The sequence below is a fragment of the Ictidomys tridecemlineatus genome, chromosome 3 (genome assembly GCF_052094955.1).
Source record: "Ictidomys tridecemlineatus isolate mIctTri1 chromosome 3, mIctTri1.hap1, whole genome shotgun sequence".
NCBI lineage: Eukaryota > Metazoa > Chordata > Mammalia > Rodentia > Sciuridae > Ictidomys > Ictidomys tridecemlineatus.
Genome location: NC_135479.1, coordinates 96629307 through 96650285, shown reverse-complemented (window position 1 = coordinate 96650285; position 20979 = coordinate 96629307). Strand labels below are relative to the sequence as shown.

Below are 20979 nucleotides of genomic sequence, written 5' to 3'. Positions count from 1 at the left end.
CCCACCTCTTTCTATTTTGGTTTTGAGACAGGGCTTCGATGATTTAACCAGGGAAGCCTCCAACTTGCGATCCCCCTGCCTCAGCTTCCCTAGTTGCTGGGATTACAAGTGTGCACCACTGCACCCAGCAACACCTGTCTTCTCTTTCTCCTATTTCTCCTCATCTACCTTTTCCATCTTTAACTGACCTGCCTATTTTATGTTAAAATGGGAAAGGAAAGGCAGGGCATAGCCATTATAATTGAGTTTGGATTTTGAACCCAAGTGAAAAACTTTAATCTATGATAGTGTTGACTTTAACCAGGACTCCAGCCAAAGTGGACTCTTTCTGGGAAGGCTTCCACATGCTCTGCTGTTCCATCTTTCTAGATCTCTATCTGTGTCTATGCCCATGTCTATATCTGGCCTTCCTCAAAGCACACATGAAAATTGAATTTTTAAGCTATTTTTAAGGTACGTCTAGTTGAGACACTTAAGCAAGTCTTTGAAGGTGTATTTCTCACATATCACATGTTTTCTTTAGTTCTTATCTTTCTCCCACAACATAGCATGCTGTCTCCGGAGTTAAGTCCTGTAAACTTCTGGATCAGAATGAGGATCAGCAATGTTGGCATGCCTCAGTAGGTTCTGTTTTTGTCTTAGTGGTATTACTTTTATGAAACCTGTATTTTTTATAGTATCAACCATTCCATTTTTCTTATTTTCTACTCTTTTTAAAAAATAGCTCTTTTGGCAACACTACCTGCATAGACAGGGCTGTGATGGTGGCAAGAGGAGGAGTCCTTAGGCAGTTTACCCTATTGTGACTCAAAATATTCACCTGGGCCAGGGATGGTAGCCATGCCTGTAACCCTAGAGACTCGGGTGGCCGAGGCAGGAGAATGGCAAGTTCAAGGCCAACCTCAGCAACTCAGTGAAATGTTTTCTTCAAAATAAAAAGGCCTTGGGATGTAATTCAGTGGTAGAGTGCCCTGGTTTCAATCATCAGTATCCCAACACACACGAAAACCCCCTCCAAAAGAATTTTTGCCTGGAGGCCAGAGAAAGAATTCAGAATATGGCCTAAAACAGAGTCTTAATGTATAATGCATATAAAGAAAAATTATACATAAGTTGAATTCAGGAAACTAGAGAACCATGTGTATAATGTGAGTAGAGTAGAAAAAAGATGGCCTAAAAGTAAAATCCAAAAAGAAATGGCTGAGTTGTAATAAACAGAGTAGACTTTTATTGTTTGGCCTATGTGTAGCTAATAATTGACTTTTGTTTGGGAGTAGGATGGGGTTCAATGGCATGTGATCTGAGACAGTAAAAGTGAGACACATTACCAAGGGACTACCATCTTAATGTGTCTTTCCAGAAGCCTCACTGGAGTTGACAGGAAAATGTAACTTTTGGGAACAAGAATTAGGAGGCCAGTTGGGATGGGTCATGCTCAGCCCAGGCAGCTCTGTCACGTGGCTATGCGTCCTGGGCATGGTGGGGTACAAGGCTGACTGAGGGCAGTCTGCACCATGAGCTCCATGTGTACCTTGATTAATACAGAGAGCATAGAAACAAAAAGTGGGAACACTCCAAGCTGAATAATGATACTGATTTTATTTTTAATACCTTTAAAAGTTGGATCAGTTATAAACTTCCAGAAAAGTTGCAAGTACAGGGCAGGACCAAAAACTTTGTTTCCCCGTTGGTATGAGAGTAAGTTGCTGACCTGATGCCTTTAGCTGCAAATACTCTCTGAATATGTTTGAGTATTTCTATACAAGCATGCTTTCCTACGTTACCAAAGTAGCACCACTGGAATCAGGAAACTTGACGCTGGTACATTGCTGACTTCCAATCCCCAGGCCCCATTTAAGTTTTGCCAATCTTCCCACTTATATGTTTTATAGCAAAAGGATTTGACTCAGAATCACATAGCATTTAGTTGTCATTTTCATTTTCTTCAGTCTGGAGGGAATTCCATCTTCCATTGATTTCCATGACCTGATTTGTTACAGGCCAGTTCTTTTGCAAAATGCCCTTTAATTTGAGGTTATCTGATGTTTCTTCATGCTTACATTCAGGTCATGCATCTATGATATGTGTGATGGTTGATTTTAGGTATGTACTTGACTGGATTAAGGAAGACCTAGAGAGATGATCAAGCATTGTGATCATACACCACAGAGTGACACTTTGATCAGTAATGTCCCATAAAATGATAAGAGAGCTGGAAATTCCTGCCTCCTGGTGACATAGCAGCTGCTGTAACACTGTCGGGAAGAGCATCACTTGTGTGTTGGAGGTGATGCTGGTATCAGCCACATGGGAGGATAGCATATTCAGTTCTGAATAGTTCATACTTGGTAAAAAACAACTATATTTGCTCATTATGCACTTACCACACTTTACTTTTTAGTAGCTATTTTAGACAAACTCCTTCTATTGTTAGGCATATACCTCAGTCCTAGAGTGAGTACCCCTGGGCTCAATCCCCAGTATTCCCTCCCCACTAAAATTTTTCTATAAAAGAGTATGCCATCTTATACCAGCATCAGCCTCATATATATCACATTTTGGCTTTCTTTATTGCATCAAGGCCACATGGAGGCTAGGGATGTAGCTCAGAGGTGTAGTACTTGCCTAGCATGACAAATCCCTGGGTAAAGTTTCCAGCTCAACAACAACAATAAAAGTCGGCAGGGAGTGATTGATGTACACTACCTAGGTCTCATGGAATACACTCTGATGTTTGCCCAATGATGAAGTCAACTAATGACACGTGTTCAGAATGTATCCCAGTTATTGAGCCAAAGCACAGCTTTTTCTGGGTGCATCTGTGAGGATGCTTCTAGAGGAGATTGGTTTTTGTGTGGATGGATTGAGTCGGAAAGACCTGTCTAGGCACCACCCAATTGGCTGGGGGCTCAGAACAAAAAGGCAGAAGAAATGTGAATTTTCTCTTCCTCTCCTGAGCTGGGACACTCTTTTCTAGTCCTTGGATGTCAGAACTCCAGATTCTGTAGTCTTTGGACTTTGGGACTTGCACCAGAACCGCTGTTCCCGACCCTGCACCTAGGATCTCAGGGCTTTGGTTTTAGATTCAGAATTATAGTATCAGCTTCTCTTATTCTAGGCCTCTGGATTTAGACAGCCATGTAGTTGAATTCCCTGGTTCTTTAGTGGCAGATGGCCTATTGTGGGAACTTCTCATCCTCCACAATCAATAACAAATTTCCCTGATAGCTTTCCTCTCATTCTCTATCTTTTACTCCTTCTGGTTCTTTGAAATGGTTTCTTACAAAATTTCAATTTATTCAATTTATTCATCTATTTAAATTTGTTTAGACTCAATGTTTCTTATTTTATGAAGTAAGTTGATTTATAATCATTATTTTGCTTTCTTTCTTTTTGAAGCAGGTCTTGCTATGTTGCTCAGGGGTTTCTTGAAGTCCTTGGCTCAAATGATCCTGCTTCTTCAGCCTCCTGAGTAGCTGGGACTACAGGGGCATGCCACTGCACCTCACTTATAATTACTATTTTAATTTTAATTCTTAAATGATCCTTGATCTGGCTAGCAGCATCCTCTTCAGACTGGCTTCAATGTGATTTTGACAATTCCACATCACTTTCTGAGCACCCCTTTGCTTTCTGACAAGAAGATGTTATGGGCTCATCTTAACACTTCCCCATTTAAGTTCTGGAATCATCCATTTTCTAAGAAAGCTAGGTTACTGTTAATAGAGAATCATAACAGCAATTCAAGACCTGGGTGTTAGATATGTTCACTGCCGTGGGAGTTTGTCTGCTCCCAGGTGCTGTCTGTGGAGAGCTGGGTGCACGTGCACACACACCCTATCTCTCTCTTTTTTCTCTTTCTCATGGTTTTATTTGTGTTGCCTGTGTAAAAACACTTTTGGACCTGTATGATTTTCTGTGTCTCTGAACCCATATAAACTGAGAATCATGAGTTTGCACTGATACTTCCAAATCCAGGCTGATATCAGGGTTCATCGTAGTTTTCTTCCTTTCTGTATTTGTACCTTCTTTCTCTGACAAAGAAGAAACTGACTCTTAATGCACTTAATAGACTGTTCCACCAGCTCCCTGTTTGTTGCTTATCTTTGCTGCCACACACAGACCCTGTTCTCACTTGGTTGGGATGGCCTGGGCCTCATTGTCCCCATGTGGGGACCCTTTTTTTTCATGTATTATGAGGCAGCCAGTGCCTTGGCAGGGTACTTTTTCTAGCACAGGAGGAGATAAACCACCTGAGAAAATAGAGTCTGAAATGATTAGTGAAGAAACAAAAGTCAGAGTTAAAAAATATATTTTAAAAGCAGAGCACCTGATAGGTCCAGGTCACACAGGAGCTGGAGCTGAATAATTAGAAAATGGCTCCCATGGTTTTATTTAAAGGGGTACATCAAGGGCAGTGGTAAGGTTTCAGGGGTGGAGTCTTGCTTCATGTGGCTTGCAAGCAACAGTTGATTGGCATTTTGGCAGGCTGCACCCACCTCTGAGAGGCTGCACGTGCAGCAGGTCAGCCCATCTCTGGTGCTGTGGGAACCTGACAGAGCTGAATAGGACTCACATGTGTCTGGGAGGTCTTACCAGCAGGATCACCACTGGAAGTTCCCAAATACCAGATTTTCCCTTTCAATGGGCTTCCATGCCCATTTGGTCCACACATAGTCCATGGGTGGCTCTCAGCAACCATTCCTGGTGTTCACTTTGCTGCCACACACAGACCCTGTTCTCACTTGGGTTGAGATGCCCTATGCCTCATTGTCTGGGAAGCCTCTGTGTCTGGACGCCTTCCTCACCCTCTTTGAACTCTTGGCAGCCTACAGAAGGCCCCCTTTTGTAGACCTCCTTCTCACCCAGGTCAGGCTCTGTCACCGTTGTGGGACAGGCACCTGGGGAGTCAGTCTCTTGCCCTGTTTGAGCTCTGCTACCCTGATTTGGGCCACTAGCTCCTTTAGCTCAGGGTCCCTCTTACTCCATTCCAGTTCGTGGCTCCAGGACTGCACTGTTCTGAAGGGAAGGAAAGGATGGGTAAAGGGAAGGAGAAAAAGGAAAAGAAAGGAAGGTCTGTTTCAAATCCTAAAATTTGAAAGAAGTAACACAACAGAGAGTACACTATATATTTATTTTCCACTCTAATGAGAAATGAGACTTTCTCTAGGTCTTCTAAAAAGATTAAAATATTATACATGTTTTTAAACTTTACATTTATTTCCTTCTTAGGAGACCAATGTAATATTGGATAATTAGACTCAGATTTCTTATTTATATTCTTATTTGGGGCCAGAAGGAAAGTCTCTTTTAATATATAATTTTTCCTTTTTTAATATGCCTAGAAGGATTGGAAAATATTGGGAATTAACAATTATTGGTGAAGAGACGAGGTTGTAAAGCTATTATAGCTTAACATAAAGGTCAGCACTGTTCCCTTTAATCACTTCATGCAATTTTGCCCAAAAGGCATTTATCTTTGTCTTTATCCAACAGATTTCACTGTGAGCCCTATTAATTTAACCAGATGAAGTCACGTGGCTATTTCTATTTACTCCCTTTTGTTGTCCTATGGAGGTGGTTACTACCAAGTGATCAGAGATTGAGTTTGAAAAATGCTTTTAATTATTATTAATTAAATAGCCACAGAGTTAATAAAAGTGTCCTAGGGTATTACACTGGAAATTAATTGCATATAATATATCTACTTTCAAGAAATTTTGCCCTGGGGGAGATCATAGAGGAGGAGTGATCCTTTCCACTTAGGTAAAAAAGACACTTAATAAATACTCATTAAATTAAATATGTTCCTAATATTTGGGAGCCAGAGTGGCTCAGAGGAGCTAAATAACCATTTTTCCTATGTGTATTCTTTTTTTTTTTAAATATTTTTTTTAGTTGTAGTTGGACACAATACCTTTATTTTATTTATTTATTTTTATGTGGTGCTGAGGATCGAACCCAGCGCCTTGCATATGCTAGTCAAGCGCTCTATCACTGAGCCACAACCCCAGCCCCCTTATGTGTATTTTTAATAAGGCAAGTGTCTCAAGTTAATCAACAAAATTGAAAAATCCAGTACCTTGTCTGAGCATTTAATATCTAAATAATAAGCCGGGCTAAAAAAATAAGTCTATATTTGCTTTTTAAATGTAAAATGTAGTAACAAGTTCAGGTCAAATCACAGTAAATGACCTAAAGTCAAAAGGCTTAAACATGTCCATAGGCTTTTTTTTTTCTTTTAAAGCCTAGAGGACAAACAATTTTCTTAAATAATAACATAGCATAAAGTCTAGATTTTCTGTCTCTGACAGACTTGACCTTGTATTGTTCCCTGATTTTGGTTCAGGATTCTTTCTGACCACAATGTGGAAAAATTGCAGACCCTTACTGCATCAGGATTCTGAATTTGCCTCCTAACTTAACAAAGAAATAAGTGGAATATTTTGTGCCTGATAATGTAATGATAGGGTTTGAAGAAGTTATCAAAACTAAGTGAAGCACTCCTATAGAATATGCAAAATCCAGGAAGCTAAAATTTCTCTTTGGAAAGGAAAGATGACCAAAGTACCTAATAAGGTGCTTAGTGATTCATCCTGACCTTCAAAATGCATTTCACTCATCCTCTAAATGAATGTGCATGTGGATTTAAGAACATTAAACAGAGTCTGAAGATAGCCCCGAGGATTCAACAATAGGGAAGAGAATCAAATAAGGGAATCAAAAGAAACAAACTGAAGGAAACTGTGAGCAGGGATGAAAAGAGCAGGGTCTCTGGAAGCAGTCAAGAACAAAGATGACTGACCGCTGAGTGAGACCCCACTCGAGTTCTGAGAAGGCAGAAAAGCAAGGCAGGGATGTGTCAGTAGGGAGAGGGCCTTGCCGAAGGGCAAGAACAACACTCTGCTTTCAGAAGCAAACAACTCTGAGACTTCAAAGAAAACCTTTTATTCCCCCTGCCTTTTAATTTATTTTTTGCTTAAATCTTTAAGATCTTGGGATAGAACTGTGTCTGATAACAGTTTAGTGGACTAGAGGAACCATTGCCTCTTGCTCAGAATGTTAAGGCAGCCATTTACAAAGTCCCTCCTAAGTCACTGTCCTCCTCCCATGCCTGCTCCCACAAGGGGCTGTTTCCCAACAGACCCCATTCTGAAGCTGTATTTGAACAACAACAACAAAAGCACTTGCCTGAAGGAACAGATTTCTTTTAAATGTACAGAGCTTAAGAACTGTAAATAGGGACCTTCTCCAAGCATTAAGGAAGATTAGGAGAAGGGAAAGCCTGCCTTTTGAGGTCTAGCTGTGTTCAATTCAGAAATATAAAGCTTTAGGGGCCCATCTGACAGCTGTCAATACAGTTTAGATTAGGAAAGGGGTGGCTAGGGATTCAGAACACTGACTAGTCATTTTGAACTCAGAAGTCCAGAGAGTTTCTGAGGCTTTAAGTAGATTATATTGTGCATTATCTCAAATTCTTGTACATATGGAACCCAAGCATCTATCTGTGAAGTGTGTGGTTCTCAACTATGTGGTCATCTGCATTTTTGTTCCAGGTTCTTCAATTCATCCGATAATAAATGATATATTCTTGTCCTTGGCCATTTAGAATTTGAAGTGCTTCCTGCTGTGGAAAGGTTGTATCTTTGCACCGAATTTATGCTGGGCTTAGCTGTGACCTCCTTTGGCCAATGGAATGGGGGCAGAGGTGACAGTTACTCTGAGCTGAGTCTTTAGAGACAGTCTGTGTTTCTGTGCTCACCTCTCATGCTGCTTCATCACCATTGGAAAAAAAACACGCCTTTTGGTGGCTGCAGATGCTTCAGCCTGGACCCAGAAAGGACACCTGTACCCAAATTAAGTTCAAGTTTTGCCTTGTCTCAAGTCTAGCCACCTTACAGAGCCAATTGGAGCTATGTAAATGTTTGCCATGTAAACTATTCTGCTTCATAGGCTTGCATTCAAAATCGCATGACATCAGAAGTGACATAATCATCTTTACATGTTCTAAATGTTCTTTCAAGGTAAATGGCCTCAGAACTTCTAAATATAAAAATACAATCAAGTTCTAGATTATGGTTAGTATCACTTAAAAAAATCTCATCTCACTTTCTTACTATGATGGATATATGAGCCATTACTGAACTTCCAAATTAGAAAAAAATCCAATTATTTTGTATACAAAAAGTAGGTTATTATAAAACCATTATATAGGAAAGCCCAACCCCACACAACCTCCGCAGCCTGCTTCTTCCCCAGCACTCCCATCTTAGTAATGGTAACACTCTGAAGCCAGTAGCTCAGGCTAAAACGTGAGTGTCTTCCTGATACTTCCCTTTCCTTCCTCTCTGTTTGAAACAGCAAAACCCTTAGGCTCCATCTTCAAATATTTGAAATGTGACCACTTCTCACTTTCTCCCCTCATCACTTCCCATGCTTCCTTTTGGGTTCTGCCATGGTTGGCACCAGCAGGGACAGGAATAGAAAGGGTGGGGCATTTCTTCCCCACTCCCTCTTTGATTCAGACTTGTATCTCTAGCAGCAGCAGCATCTCCACAACTCCAGAGCCCTCTCCTCCATGGTCCCATGGAGGGACAGGGCTGAGGGTCTGCTAAGTTGCTGAGGCTGGCCTTGAACTTGCCATTCTTCTGCCTTAGCCTCCCAAGTCAATGGGATTACAGGTGTGTGCCACTGCACCCAGCAGCATGGTTTTTCTTAAAAAAAAAAAAAAAAGTGTATCTTAAAAAAAAATCTGGGTATACAAATATAACATTTAAGTAATATAAAGAAAGGCCTGGAAGCATATGTATCTGTATCTTGACAGGGGCTGCTTCCTGGGAAGGCAATGATCAGACTTGACTTTCTGTTTCATTTGTGTTGTGTGGTTGAGTTTGTAGAAGCACAGAAGACCACTAGAAGCCCATATGATTTTTTTGGGGGGAAAAATCAGAAAAATTCAACAAACAAATTGGAAGTTAATTTTCACAGATATTTTGTTACTTGAGAAAGTAGTTGAATCTGGATGCTACAAGACCAGAAGGAAGGGCTAACTCAATAAAATTATCTCTTAAACTAGAGATACTCTGATTGCTCCTGAATTTTACTGATGTTATGAAAGTTCTGTTTACCACACTGGTACCAAAGAAAGCTGATTTTAATTTAGATTAGCTCAGAATTAAACTTTCCCGCTGTTGAAAGATCTGAGTTTGTAAGAATGTGAGGATCATTCTGTAACTCTATAGATAAAAATTAGATTTATGTGAAAAAAATTAAAATTCTTCCAAGTTATATCCCTCAGTTTTTAGTACTTTATTTTAGGGAACAAATGACCTATTTACCTGCTGAACTCAATTCTTCTTAGTTCCTATTTTGAATTCTGACTCTAAAAAATGTTATTTCATAAAAAATACTCTTACTTTGGATACATTTTATGCAGCATTTAAATTTTTTTTTTAAATTTAAAACATCATTTTGTATCTTATGTTTATTTGCTTTGGCAGCCTTTAATCTTAACATACATGTTTGAAATAATTTTTGTAATAACTCAGTGGTTTCTTGTGTATATTCCAAGACAAGTCTAATAGTTAGTCATTGCATTCTGAGTCAGTTTTTTTTCTTCCTGAGCAAATAAATATCAGAAGGTCTTTAGGACTAACTATGTGCTTAAATATTTAGAAACTCCCGCAAAGTTAATGAAATGGTATTTGTAGAAATTGTCCCCTTAGTGTCCTAAATAAACCCAGCCTTCAGGAATGTCCTTGGCTTTGTCAGGATTGAAGGAACATGAAGGTTATTGGGAAATTCTTATGGGATTTTAAAAAGGAACAAGAACACTTACTTATACACAGAAGAAAGTAGCTCAGTACTTTTGTCAGAAGCAAGTTTTCTCTTGAAACTGGAAAATAAAAAGCATATTTCAGAGACTTTGTCAACTCTGGTTAATTTTGCTCCTTTTGTTTACTTATTTCCTTGCTAAGTTTTGACTGTTGGGCCCTTGGTATAAGGCCTGAGAGCACTGAGCTTCATTGGCCTGGATTTGCCAAGCGGAGAGGGAAAACTTGAACTTTTTATATTTCTGTGTCTCTGGGATGAAGAGGATTATTCCACTTACTCTTTTTAAAACTTACAAAGGTATTAATCATTAACAAGATATAAATAAACAGAGTTTACAACTTTCAAAAAAAAAAAAAAAAAGAAAGAAAGAAAGAAAGTATGAGGTTTTAGGGCTGAGGTGGCACTGTTGTAGGGACAAACGAGGTAAGGCACCGAAGATAGCAGGAAACAGTTTTATTTGGCTGAAGCTAGGTTCAGAGGGCACAGCTTTTGCTATAATCAATTACTCTCCTGAACCCCGAGTTCAGGGAGTTTCAGAGTTTTATACCCAGCATGTAAGAAGAGGGGCTCAAAAGTTCACAGTCTGCAGAAATTCACATAAAAGCAGCTTTTTCTTTCACTGTTCTGGTCAAGTTAACTCTTCAAGGACAACACCTGAGAAGGGGAGAGCTTCTCCCCTTTCTTTTCTCCCCCTGCCAGCTGTTACCATGGAGCCCATTTGTAACTTATCTTAAAAATGCAGACATCTCTGTGAAGCCCAGCTCAAGGCCAGAGGCCTTGTTTGCACATTTCTTCAAAGTACTATACTGGATACGTTTGTGAAAAACTAGTAAGGGGTGTCCAGCACCTGGAGTGCTGGTATCTTCCCGGCCAGAGGCCAAGTAAATAGGGCGACATGAAAATAGGAAAATAGGCGACTCTAGAGTGGACTCTTTTGCAGAGACTCTTGCCGACAGTCCTAAAATCAGCCATGGTGAAGAGGGCTTTTCTGTGGAGAAAGGGGGTGCCACTTCAGTAGGTCAGTGGTGGAGTGCTTGCCTAGCATGTATGAAGCACTAGGTTTGATCCTTAGCACCACATAAAAATAAATAAAGGTATTATGTCCATCTACAACTAGAAATATTTTTTAAAAAGAAAGTGTGAGTTTTTATATGAAAAATAATAATCTTCCCAACTACAGAGAGCAGCTGGAGAAGATGAGTGGGACCAAGGGGATGGGGTGCCCTGTAGCTTCCATGAGGCTCTGCTGGGCTCCTGGGGAGCTTCTGCCACTCAGGCCGGCTCTGCCAGCTCCCCTACTTGTGGCTTTGAGACTCTGCCCTTCCTCTGCAGTCTCTGTTCCTCCTCTAGTCTCTCAGTTGGCTCGGCTTTCTCCACCCAGCCTTGAATGCAGGGATCCAAAGCTGCACTTCTCTCCTCCTTTTTTCCTTGGATTACCCATGTGCTTGAGCTGTCGCTTCACTCCTAAGGTTCCAACCGTATTTCCGGATATAGCTGGAAATCTGTACCCAGATGGGCCCGTGTATCCCACCCCAGTACTTCCAGAATTTAGATTGTCTTCTAGTCACCAAAATATCTCCCTTTCCAGATTATTCCTTATGTTGGTTAACAACATTGTAAAAGTTATCGGAATCAAAATGGACTTGCTTGTGTCAACCCTAAGAACACAGTAAATAAATAAAGTCAGGAGTTTATGAAGTTCACACATGATTGCCTGGTAACTATTTCAAAAGACTCTGCCAAGCCACAACCTTGCACAAAAGTCACCACAAATTACACAAACAATACTTCTGCAAGGATATCTGCCCAGCAACTGTCTGTCCAGCCTTGGAATGAGGCCATCCTTGTTGATCCTGGAAGCCGAGGATAATTGTTTCAATGAGTAAACCTCCATCTCATCTTTAAAAGCTTCCCCTTACTTCTACCCCCTTCAATGTGCTTATGGTTTCCTCTGGCTTGAGTTTTTCCATTGCAGTATTCTTCTCATTCCAAGTAAATATCATTATTCTCCGGAGACTCCCTATGATTGTTATTTAGGTTGTCAACATCATCTTCCTGTAGTTGATGAACCTAGAAACCTTTTCATTTCCTTTACTTCCCACATCTGATCACTGTCTGTGTCTAGTGAATGCTACCTAAATAAACTCCACCTCCTTCATGCCCCCACCCCACCCCAAAGGTGGCTGCATTCCATTCATGCTCTTTTTACCACATTCCTGAATCCTCACTCTCTTCTCCATCCTGCCTTCTGCTCCTGTTCTGACTTCATCAACTGTTGCCACAACTAGCTGACAACTGGCCCCTTTGCCTCCTTCTCTTCCTTCCATCCTGCACATGGCTGACACAGTTGTTTTTCTAAAGCATTTTTTTTTGATACTGGGAATTGAATCCAGGGGCACTTTACCACTAAGCTACCCCTCCAGCCCTATCTTGCATTTTATTTAGAAACAGGGTCTCACTGAGTTACTTAGTGCCTTGCTATTGCTGAGCCTGGCTTTGAACTCACAATCTTCCTATATCAGCCTCCCAAGCTGCTGGGATTACAGGTGTGCACTATCATGCCTGGCACCAATTATCTTTTGATTTTCTTCATCATTATTGTGATTTTTTTTTTATTGTATAGAAATTTTATTTATTTATTTATTTATTTATTTATTTTTGCAGTGCTGGGGATTGAGACATTCTACTTTTTGAGTTAAATTTGTCAACTTTATGTGCTCCTAAGTTTTATGTCATTCTTCAAAAAGCTTTTCTAAGATACAAGTAAATACACTCAGTTTTCTTCAAGCATCATCATAATTTATTTTTTAGAGTTTAAATTTTTTATCTGTATAAAATTTACTTCAATATAGGTAGTAGGGTGGAGGAAATTTTCTTAATTTTTTCCCCAAATGGTTACTAGTTATGCTAGTTCCACTTATTGAATACTCTTTTCCTCATTGGCAGAAACATATAACTTTTGTACTAAATTATGGTGTATTGACAGGAATTTTTCTAAATTCTGATTAATTCAGCTAGAGAAAATTTATGGTACCCCAATCCCTAGTCTGAGGGATCCTAGCTTGGACCAAGACCTGTTAACAGATATGAATTTCAGTATGAAAATTCAAGTGAGCAAAGATGTAACTTTATTTCCTTGCAACTGAACAATCTAATCTAGTTGACCTTTTGAGCACCTGTGTCCATTCTGAGACAGAGTAGTCAACTCAGTCAATTCAAGGAATCTCGTTGATCTAAGCTCTGGGGACTAGAACAAGTAGCTTCTCTCACCCAAAATTTGGTGAAGGGAACGAACTGGTTGATAGCCATCCTCTGTCTTCTGCTGGTACCTACAAGGTGTAATTCAATCTGTTTGGTCCCTATCATTGTGCAGTGGCATGTGTAGATATCCTGCCATGGGCCTTAATTTTCTAGTTCTGAGTACTTGTGCCTGGGTTTCCAGGACCTCTCTTAGCTCATCTAGCTTCCATGCTTTGGCTATAGTATAAATTTTTGTTCAGATCTTTGGATCTTGATATTAAGCTGAGCTTTTGGAGTCAAAGCAATCATTATTTTTTCTCTCAAAAGCTTTATTTACAAATAAAAACATTTATTTTTGCTTTTAATATGATTATTTCTGTTATGAATGTTATGAGTCAACTTTGGAGCTCAGGGTCAGGAACCTAATTCTTATTCTTATTGCATCAGGAAGAGTAATGGGCATGAAGAAGCCCTGGTGAAGGATGCCTGGGAGAAAGATTTGCCAAAATCTAAAAAATTTTCCCGTAACCCGATGGCACCCACACTCCTGGCACCATCCCTGTACCCATTCCCATGGTCTAGGCATCCTGTCCAATTAACTGCTCTCTGGTCCTCCCAGTTCCTTTCCTGTGCTCCTGCTTAGTACTTACTGTCTTAAAAATTCTTTTTTTAATTGCAAATTGATGAATTATAGTTGTATATATTTATAGAGTACAAAGTGATTATGATTTATGAGTACAATGTAGAATAATTAAATCAAGAAAATTAACATATCCATCAAACACTTATTAATTTTGTGGGGATAACAATTGAGATTTACTCCTTTCACGATTTTGAAATGTACAGCACACTATTATTAACTATTTACACCATGCTGTGTAATTGACCCAATAACCCAATAACATTCTCCTCCTGTCTAACTGAGGCTTTGTACACTTTGACCATTATCTCCTTATTTCCCCATTCTCCAGCTTGTGCTAATCAACATTCTGCTATCTGCTTCTATGGTTTGATTGATTTAGATTCCTTCTGTGCCTTGTTTATTTCACTCAGCATAATATTCTTTAGTTCTATCCATGTTTTGCAAATGATAGAATTTCCTTCTCTTTAAAGGCTGACTAGCATCATGTGTATCTATATCACATTTTCTATGTTCATTCATCCATTGATGACCATTTGATTTGATTCTAAAGCTTGGTTATTGTGAATAGTGTTGCAATAAACATGGAGTGCAGATGTTCCTTCTACATTGTATTAGTCAGGGTTCACTAGAGACACAGAACCAATAGGACTTATGATTATAAAAGGACATTAAAACAAAAAAATTTTTAAAGGATATTTATTAGATTGGCATATAGAATCAGAAACTGGATAGTTCCAGAATGGTTGCTGGCAGACTGGAGAGCTGGAGGAACCAATCGCAGCTATTATCTAAGAAGTCTAAGAAGTTGGAACCTCAGAAAAAGAGGCATCAATGATGCAGCCCCAGTCTTGGACTGGAGGCCTGGGAAATTGCTGGTCAGAATATGCTTTGGAAGAGTGAAGAGCTGGAGTTTGATGTCCTTAACTAATTTCAGCAGCAATCTAAGCACCTGCTTAAGAGAAAACAGTGCCTGCATCCATGTTGCTTCCTCCTTCCTCTCTTCCCTCAGGGCCCAGCGAACATTCATTGTGGGTCTAATTCCTAGTTTGCTGTCCCAAATGGCAGTAACCGCTGGAAACACTCTCATTGACCTACCTCCAAATGTCTTAATCTAATCAAGTTGACAATCCACATTACTATTACAAATATACTGACTTTAAATATTTTGGATAAATACACAAAAGTTGGATTGCTGGATGACATGTTAATTCCATTTTTCACTTTTCAAGGAATTTCCCTGCAGTTTTCGACAGTGACTATACTATTTCATATTCCTACCAACAGTGTAGAAGGGGTCCTTTTTCTCTGTAATGCTGTCTTTTGAACTGGGGTTCTGCAAGTTTCCCTCACTTGTAACTCTCCTAGGGAACCAGAGCATCAGAATCCACCATTTTTTAAGTGGGGCTATCATTTTGTTGTAGAACTATCTACCTTCCAAGATTTTCCTTCTCTTTCATCTGGGACCCTCCCGATGTGGTCTTCCACTTGCTTCCTGTTGTAGCTGTTGGTGCTTCCCAGATAATCACCCCACATCATCCATCCACTCTGCCTGACAGGAGGGCAGACTGACTATTCCTGTGTGTGAGGCAGGGGTGTGTGGTGGGTGGGTGAGAACATGAGGCAGTATGTGAGGAAGGCACCAAAGAGAGCCACTGCAAGAAAGACTGCAAGTCAGAAGGTAGAATGCCAAGAAGAAAGCATCATAACTTTGCCCAGTTAAGTGCAGACTAGGTTCAAACATCTAGTCTGTGACTTATTATGAATTATTGCTTCAAAGTATTTTGGAGAGAAATGATTTCTCCCAGATTAAGACCTTCCTTGTGCAAGGATCTAAGCCTCACTCTTTGTCCACAGATCCGGAATGAGGTGGGAGGAAATAAGTTTACAAAAAAATTATCATTTAAAAAAAACACCCTCATAGCAGAAATTTAATAGATAAACCTCACTGACATGAACTCACAAAACAAAATTATAAACTCATAAGGAAAAAAATCTACGAAGAATAAGAGTCACGCAAACCAAAAGCAATGTGTTTAAAGCCTCCAAAAGTTCAGAAAGTAAAAATATTGAGCACAAGGTTTTTCATTTTAAATAATTAGAGCAGTCAACATGCACAAAAGAAAGAAGAATGATTCTATTAAAAATACCTAAACGATTAAGAGGAAAAAGAAAGAAACCAAATAGGAATCTTAGAAATGAAAATATAACCATTGAAATGAAAAACTTGGTGTATGAGATAATTTCAGACACAATTGGAGAGAGAATGAGTTAATTGAAAGAACTAAGCAGTTGTGTAGAGGGTTATTCAAAGAGATAAAAAAATCAAGGGCAGACAAAACACATGGAAGGTAAGATGTATTGGTCAAATATACATTTGGGGGGTGTTTCATTCCATTCCTAGGTATTTTACCCCAAACAAATAAAACCATATGTTACAAAAAAGTTGCATAAGAATATCACAGTGGCCATATTCATGATAGTCAAAAGCTAGAAACAACTCATATGTCTATCTGCTGGGGAGCGAATAAACCTTGGTATAGTCTTACAATGGAAATTGTACTCAGCAACAACCAGAAGAAAACTACTAATATATATAACTGCAAAGATAAATCTTAAAAGTTTCTTGCAAGGAGAGAAAGAAGTGAGACACAAAGGAATACATGTCTTATGTTCCTATTTATGTGATGTAACAGGATAGGCCAATCTAATCTAGGATGGGTGTCTCTGGGCAGGGGCATAAGAAACTTCTGGGATGATAGTAATATTCTATATCTTGCTTTGGGTTTTGATAACATGGGTTTATACAATTGTTATAATTCATGATTTGAACATGTGTGATGTGTAAATTTTATTGCAGGTAAATTATACCACTCTCCAAATCAATAATTATAAAGTGAAAAAAGGGGAGATAACAACCAAGCGTACTTGCATGGAAAAATCTAAAGTGCCAAAAACTGATGCAAGAAGACAGCTACTTATTAGAGAAATGTGTAAAAATTTTAATGGGAATTTCAAGGAAGAGAAAATTTGTAAGGGCAATAAATGCATGGAAAGTACATGATCTCATGCATAATAAGTACATAATCAGAGGAACACAAACTAAAATACCACCACTTTGACACCTCTTGAATATAAAAAAAATTAAGTCTGAAAAAATTCCAAAATGCTGATGAGGATTTGAACAACAGGCATTTTCATATACTGCAAAGGAGAGTTAAGAGAGATACAATCATTTTAGATAATAATTTGGAAATATTTAGTAAAGATAAGTTATAGCTTAGCAATTTCACTCTTGGACATAGTCTAGGTCAGCAGTTCTTAAACATTTGGTATCAGAATACTTTTAAACTTTTAAAATTTATTGAGAATAACAAAGAGATGGGGGGGTTATCTATTGATATTTACCATATTAGAAAACAAAATTGAGAAATTAAAAATACAATATATTGTCATTTAAAGATCAATAAAAGATCCATGTTAATATAAATAACACATTTCACAAAAGTCAGATTTTCCAAAACAAAATTTTAGTGAGAGGGTTGGGGGATAATAGCTCAGTTGGTAAAGTGCTTGCCTCACAAGCACAGGGCCCTGGGTTCAATCCCCAGCACCACACACACACATAAAAAAAATTTAGTGAGAAGAGTGGTATTATTTTGTGTTTTTGTAAATATGTTTGGCTTCATAGAAGTCAGCAGGATTAAGTTTCTGCATTATCTATTTTAGTATGTTGTTTTGATTGAAGTAGAAGAATGCAGAGTCCCATAGCTACAAAACTTGAAAAAGGAGTGTTTAATAACCTTTCTCAGATAACTGTGGATATTCTTCCTTGATGCTGTTCCCAAAACTGACAAGTGGTAGTTTCTTAAAGGTTAGTTTGAAGCCATATCAATGAACTTTTGTATTCTGTCAAATTAAAATCTGTAGTTTATTTTGCAACTTTAATAGACTTTTTACCCATAAATAATTTTGTAACTTTTTTTGCACTAGTCATTTGGAAAATGTTGGTTTACTGAGTTATACGTATTTTCAAAATGTCAATATATTTATATTATGTAATATCAAAAATTTACCATCAATCTCATCAGATAAATCATAAAGCACTGCAGAACTGTAAAGCTCACAGTATTAATTTCAAGTTTTCAAAAATTCTAATTTTTCTCAAAAGCTCAAATTTTATCATCAACAACAAAACTGTCAGTATTTATTTTGAACTGCAGGCTCACATCAATCATTTTTGGGAAAAAGAAATCTCTGCCAAAGACCTAACAGCTTAAAAATCACATTTTGCAGTCATTTTTCAAGTAAAAATGATGTTCCATGAAACAAAGTGGTGGTTCATATTACATATGAAACAATTATAGAGGGGCTGTTTCTTAAGAAAACCATTGCACTTTGGCAAGTAACAGAAATACTTTGGGCTCACTTCCCACTTCAACATACAGAATATTAAATAGATCAACAGACAAAATTTAATAAAATTAATATTATTTGGAGATTTTTTAAAAGTCACCAGTGCATAGGGGTGATGAATGCAATGCTTACTAGCATACCTCAGTGATATTCCCTTGATTCCTGCTAAAGTAATAGCAGTTTAACCTACTATTGCTTTTGTGACATCAGAGTAAATGTCAACATTGGGAAAAGTTAAACAGCATTTTTTATTCTGAAATTGTTTTGGCCTCAGAGATTGATGCAAAGGCTCTTGGGCCCACCAGAGGTCTGTAGAACACATTCCTTACCATATGCATGTCAGATAATATAACATGTCTAGGATATATAAAGAACTCAAAAAACTCAACACCAAAAAAACAAATAATCCAATCAATAAATGGACTAAGGAACTGAACAGACACTTGACAGAAGAAGAAATACAATCAATCAACAAATATAAGAAAAAGTGTTCAACATCTCTAGCAATTAGAGAAATTCAAATCAAAACCACACAAGATTTCATCTCACTCCTATCAGAATGGCAATCATCAAGAATATAGGAAACAGGGCAGGGGTTGTAGTTCAGTGGTAAAGTGCTTCCCTTGCATGTGTGAGGCACTGGGTTCAATCCTCAGCACCACATAAAAATAAAATAAAGATATTGTGTGTTCATCTACAACTAAAAATAATAATAATAATAAAAAAGAACACAGGAAACAATGAATGTTGGCAAGGACATGGGGGAAAAGGTACACTCACACTGCTGGTGGGACTGCAGTTGGTGCAACCACTGTGGAAAGCAGTATGGAGATTCCTCAGAAAACTGGGAATGGAACCACCATTTGACCCAGCTATCCCACTCTTTGGATACCCAAAGGACTTAACATCAGCATACTACAGTAATGCAGTCACATCAATGTTTATAGCAGCTCAATTCACAATAGCTAAACTATGGAACCAACCTAGATGTCCCTCAATAGATGGTATATATACTCAATAGGATATTACTCAGCTTTAAAGAAGAGTGAAATTATGGCATTGGCCAGTAAATGGATGGAGTTGGAAAATATCATGCTAAGTAAAATAAGCCAGTCCCAAAAAACCAAAGGCCAAATGTTTTCTCTAATATGCAGATGCTAATTCACAATAAGTCAGAGGGAATAGAGAAGAATAGCATTATTTTAGGTAGAGGGAAGTGATGGGAGGGGAGGGGGGGCATGTGGGAATAAGAAAGATAGAAGAATAAAACAGATATTACTTTATGTACATATGTGACTACATGACCAATATGATTCTGCAACATGTACACTCAGAAAAATGAGAAATTATATCCCATCTATGATTATCAAAATGCATAAATGCATTCTTCTACTGTCATGTATAACTAATTAAAACAAATGAAAAATTAATAAAAAAGATTGTCTCTGCTTTAAAAAAAGAATATGGAAATAAATGAATATTATAAAAAAAATTTGAGAATTGTTGGTTAAAGAAATATTTGAGGCCTGGGGATGTGGCTCAAGCGGTAGCTCGTTCGCCTGACATGCGTGTGGCCCGAGTTCGAGCCTCAGCACCACACACAAACAAAGATGTTGTGTCCGCCGAAAACTAAAAATAAATATTAAAATTCTCTCTCTATCTTAAAAAAAAAGAAATATTTGACTTTGCAGACCAAAACTAGTGTTTTCTTTTTTTTTTCCATTTCAGATAAAACTTTATTTTTAATTAAATAGGAAAAAGCATTCAACAAGCCTTCACAAATTCTCTGAGAAGCTCTTTTGTTAGAAAAAGCATGCACTAATGTTTCCATATCTCAAGAACAAGTATGCTTTTCAAATATTACTTTGCATTCCTCCTTAGGTTAGTTCATGGGGCATTATAACTAACTTCAATGAGATTTGTGCTAATAATTTTAGCACACCTGAAACTACAACTAAAATTCCCCTGAAATATATATATTTTTAAATATTCATTTAGTTGTAAATGAACACAGTATCTTTATTTATTTATTTTTATGTAGTGCTGAGGATTGAACCCAGTGCCTCAAGCATGCAAGACAAGTACTTCACCACTGAGCTACAGCCTCAGCCCCTCTGTGAAATAAAGTTCTTGGAAAGATATTTGTATCATCTTCGCCTGGTATCTTAGTCTGGACTGCTATAACAAAAGGGTCACTTAAACCAGAGACATGTTTTTCTCCCTGTTCTGCTGCCTGGGAAGTCTGAGATCAGGTGCCAGCATAGTAGAATTAGTGTTTTCACAGCAACATTTCGTCATTGTACAGGTCAGAAACAACTGTCCTCCAGAAAGTGGATAAAAAATTTAATGGTATGCAATTGAATGAGAATGCTCACTGAACATTAACTAGAGAGAAATACATCAGGGGGCTGTGGAGGAAGCAGGAGGCCGCAGGCCAGACATGCACGAGGGCTGTGCGTGGGACTTGGAAGCAGCTGAAGTCCGCAGGCTCTTGCGGGTGTGCAGCAGGAGCTGATCGGCATCTTGGACAAACTCAAAGTGGAAGCACCAGTGCTGAATCCCCCATGCATGATGCCCGGCCCTGGTGGGTTCCAACGGCCCATGGGCCTGTGCATGCCGCTGCCCGGCAGAGAGCTGCACTGTGGAGATGGATTACATGGAGGTCGCACAGCTGTGAGGCTGGGGAACTTTAAAGCTGCAGAAGCCAAGGATGGGAGGTGCAGAGACGGCAAGATGGGGCTCATGGACCCTGCGCCCAGGCCTCCTTCCTAGAACGCACCGAGGCAGGGCCTAGCTGGGAGGACAGTGGTGAGAGAACTGGAGGGACCTGAGGTCGATGGGTCAAGGTT

General features: G+C 38.7%; 1 protein-coding gene across 1 annotated transcript in view; it reads right to left on the bottom strand.

The window, feature by feature from the left end:
• Positions 1 to 1580: 1580 nt before the first annotated feature.
• Veph1 (ventricular zone expressed PH domain containing 1) overlaps positions 1581 to 20979 on the bottom strand; it is a 251575-nt gene continuing 232176 nt past the window's right edge. Inside the window, exons 14-15 of the mRNA XM_078043506.1 lie at positions 9839 to 9895; positions 1581 to 8714 (exon numbers count right to left, since the gene is read on the bottom strand). Coding sequence (XP_077899632.1) covers positions 9872 to 9895 — 24 coding nt within the window. The 3' untranslated portion in view covers positions 1581 to 8714; positions 9839 to 9871. The remainder of the gene's footprint in view (positions 8715 to 9838; positions 9896 to 20979) is intronic.